The sequence below is a fragment of the Myotis davidii genome, unplaced genomic scaffold, assembly GCF_000327345.1.
Source record: "Myotis davidii unplaced genomic scaffold, ASM32734v1 scaffold110, whole genome shotgun sequence".
NCBI classification, from domain to species: domain Eukaryota; kingdom Metazoa; phylum Chordata; class Mammalia; order Chiroptera; family Vespertilionidae; genus Myotis; species Myotis davidii.
The window spans coordinates 2,261,281-2,265,086 of NW_006283436.1; the positions used below are offsets into that span (position 1 = coordinate 2,261,281).

Consider the following 3,806-nt stretch of genomic DNA (forward strand, 5'->3'; position numbering starts at 1 on the left):
AATACTAGAGGCCTGGTATGCATGCAAAGTGGGGGGGGGGACCACATAAGGTTGGCTGATGGGGGTGTGCGGAGGAGGGACTGCGGGATGTTGGCCACTGGCCCCCAAGGAGGGAGCTGGCCCTCAGCCCCTGTGGGAAAGGGCCGTGTCCACTGCCACCCACCTCCAGTTCCCTGTCCCAGTCTAGGCCTGAAGGCCCCAGTGGGGTTGGGAGAGAAGGTGACGGTCGCCAGGCCGAGTGCAGAAGGAACGGATGCTGGACACTGCTATCAGAACCCTGCCACCACGTGGTTCCCCTCCTCACTCCCTCCTCCTTCCCTCACCACTGCACCGCCACTGCGGCGGGCGGGCGGCCCCCAGGGAAGGGAGAGGAGGATTCGGTTTCCCTTCTCACCGCCCTCCTCCTTCACCACCACAACCACCACGGCAGGCGGGCAGGCAGCCCCCAGGGAAGAGAGAGAAGGAGGCAGTTCCCATCTCCTCCCCTCCCTTCCCTTGTCGCCACCACCACTTTGGCGGGTGGGCAGCCCCTGGGGAAGGGAAAGGATGGGAGTAAGACAAACCCTTGTGTCGAGGGCTGACTTTTGATAGTTTTCAGCAAGGGAGCTGCTCTGCTACATACGAAACCCCAACTCAGAACAGGTCTCTACGAATGGTTTAGCAGCAGGGGCCAATGGGGGCTGGCTGGCCGGGGGGAGGGGCCGTGGGAGGTTGGCTGTGGCAGTGCACTGACCACCAGGGGGCCGCTCCTGCATTGACCGTCTGCCCCCTGGTGGTCAGTGCATGTCATAGTGACTGGTTGACCCGTCGTTTGGTTGTAACGGTCGCTTAGGCTTTTATATATATATATAGACTGATCTTGCATTAATTTATGCAATGTAGGACCATCTGAAAATGTGCTCTGTTGATATCTTCCATAAAGATCTTCCACAGGGACAGAAGCTCCTGTGCACAGACCTTTTGATGTTTCTATCCCTCTCTCCTTCTTCCTTCCTCTCTGAGATCAATAAAAATATTTAAAATATAGATAGATAGATAGATAGATAGATAGATAGATAGATTACAGAGGGGAAGGTAGAGGGAAGGAGAGATAGAAACATCAATGATGAGAGAAAATCATTGATTGGCTGCCTCCTGCACATCCCCTCCTGGGGATCAAGCCCACAACCCAGGCATGTGCCATTGACTGGAATCGAACCTGGGACCCTTCAGTCAGCAGGCTGACGCTCTATCCACTAAGCCAAACCAGCTAGGGCGAAATTCTTCATTTTTTTTTCTCCTGTTTGAAATAAGTTACTTCAGACTGGAAGTAGCTTATTTATCTGGTTGGCTCAATCCTATTTTCTAAGACTATAGCTAAAGCATAACGCCTAAAGCCTAGGCCCTTACCTGCCCTTGTCATAAATAAGTAAAATGCTAAGCCAGTCTGACAGCTGTGTGCTTAGTTTTGCGTGAAGGTTATAGGATGTAACAAGCCTTGTCCCTGGTCCCTCAGGAGCAGTTATCTTTTTGAGGTGTCAGACTTGTCCTTGGGTGTTCCTAGCTTCCAGAACCATGTGTAGGAGGCAGAGGGTGTGAGTGTGGAGGGGGGGAGGATGGCTCTGGGTGCTCGTCTTACCTCCTTTTCTGCCCTTCCCTCTGCCACCTGGGGAAAGTAAAGTTGAAAGGCCACCTGGTGGATCAGGCTGTGGGCAGCATTGGTGCAGAAAAGGAAGAGGCTGTGTCTGTCTTACCCACCTCCTGCCCTAGTGCCCAGCACGGTGCCTGACATGTAAATGACAAGAACTCCTGTTGAACGTCGAGTGATTGGGTGGCAAGGCTCATATAGTGCCATGCAGTGCTTCTCCCCTTCCCCTCACAGTTACCTCCTTGAATCGCACACAGTCCAGAATCAAACCAAATCCCAAGACCCCACACCTGGGAAATCATTTGGTCAACTGTAAGGATGGCTTCCTTTGTCTCCGGAGCCTCTACCCAGTTAAGACACAATTTAGGCGTGTGAAGAAAACATTAGAGTTCTTTGGGACACAAAGCAGTGATGTCTTGCTAAGAAGAGCAGCTTCTTAGATCTGGTCATGTCCTCTTCCTATTGGGTGAAATCCAAGCCCATCATCTTGGCTGGCAGTGCCCTGCAGGCACTGGGTCCAGCTTTCCTGTACCTGCCACCCCCCTGCTCCTCCAGCACACCAGGCCCTCCTGCTTGCTCCACCCTCTGTCTGGAATGTTCTTCCATAGCTCTTCACTTGCCGCAGTCTTTCTGATCCATTAAAGGTCCGCTTAACAGGCACTTCTCAGTGAGGCCTTCTGTGCCCTCTCTGTCATCCCTTTTGTCCCACACTTAGGCATTTTGCATTTTCCCATGTGCTTGCTTGCTTGCTTGCGTATTAGTTGTCTGCCACACCTGATAGAGTGCTTTACACGGGCAGGACTGTTTTCTGGGCAGCATCTAGTCTAGTGCCTGGTTCAGCGTAAGGTCTCAATAAACCAATATTAGTTCAAACGAGTGAATGACGCGTCAACATCCTTTTTGTCAGAAAAAGTATTTCAAGGAAAAAACAAAACACCTTTTCTTCTCTCAGATTCATAACATTGAACATATATTCCTTAGTCTTGGGAAAGAACTGCCTTAAAGATTAGGGTCAGTGACTTAGTGTCCATTGTCTATACTAATATTAGTGCTTTTATTCCTAAACTTTTAATGTATTTTCTCCCCTCCTTTTTTTTTCTTTTGTCTTTCCTTTTTAGCAAGGGAAGCCATATGTCTTCGACAGAGTGCTGCCTCCCAGCACGACCCAAGAGCAGGTTTACAGTGCGTGTGCAAAGCAAATTGTCAAAGGTAAGCACTATTCCTTTATTTCCTCCTGGGCCTTTCAGAGTAATTGAAAACATTAAGTGATATTTGCAGCTTAAGAATCAATGTGCTTTGACTGTAATGCAGCTTAAGAATCAATGTGCTTTGACTGTAAGCAGAGGCCTACTAATTGGGCACACCGAATTACAGCCCGCGGTCTGGTCCTGATTTGCTGGGGATGTCATGCAAGTTATTTAACCTCCTGACACCTCCTTTCTGAGGATATTTCTTTATTTCTTCTGCCACCTTTCTGGCGGAGCTATTTTATCACTTAGAAGCTTCCAAGCTAGGTGAGCTAGGACCACACTTTTTTTTCTAATGGCTTTAAAATACTGCTGCAGGTGGGGGAGTTCTGTTTTCCTTCCAAGGAGAAATATATATATATTCCTGATGCTCCAATTGTACATTTTTGGTTGATCTATTTTGTGCATCGGTTTCTTCAGAAAGAAGCCTTAAAGGTGGAAAATTCTTGAGCATCAAAGAATTTTTTCCAGCATCATAAAATCACATTACCTTGCTGGTTACTGAGCTGTCTTTGCTATTCAGCATTCCTTAATTATGCTTTCCTCTAACCCACTTTCAGTCATTTCACTCCGATCCTGGCATTGGTTCCTCCAGATAGGCAGCCTGAAGCCTACACTTGTGTCCCGGAGATCTGTCCTTTCCTCTGGGACTGGCCTTGGCCCTGAGTGATTTGTGTCACAATAACAGCAGGGAGATGAAGCATTTACAAGCCGCCCTCCCTCACCCTTTCCAGTCGGGGGCAGGTTGGAGCTTGCCTTGCAGAGCTCACCATCTGCACTGAGCTGAGGGGCATCTCCTGCTGCTTGCTTTTCATCATTAAATCCTTGCTTTCAAATTTGAATGCTTTGGCATTTGTGCCTTCAAATGTCTTGATGCTGCCACCTTTATAGGTAGCTCTGGATTTAAAGAGCAAAAAATAAAAACAAAGTAA

At 48.7% G+C, this 3,806-nt stretch overlaps 1 protein-coding gene across 1 annotated transcript in view; it reads left to right on the plus strand.

Moving 5' to 3' along the window:
* KIF5C (kinesin family member 5C) overlaps positions 1-3,806 on the plus strand; it is a 120,738-nt gene that overhangs the window by 7,680 nt on the left and 109,252 nt on the right. Inside the window, exon 2 of the mRNA XM_006753601.2 lies at positions 2,746-2,836. Within this exon, the coding sequence (XP_006753664.1) occupies positions 2,746-2,836 (91 nt within the window). The remainder of the gene's footprint in view (positions 1-2,745; positions 2,837-3,806) is intronic.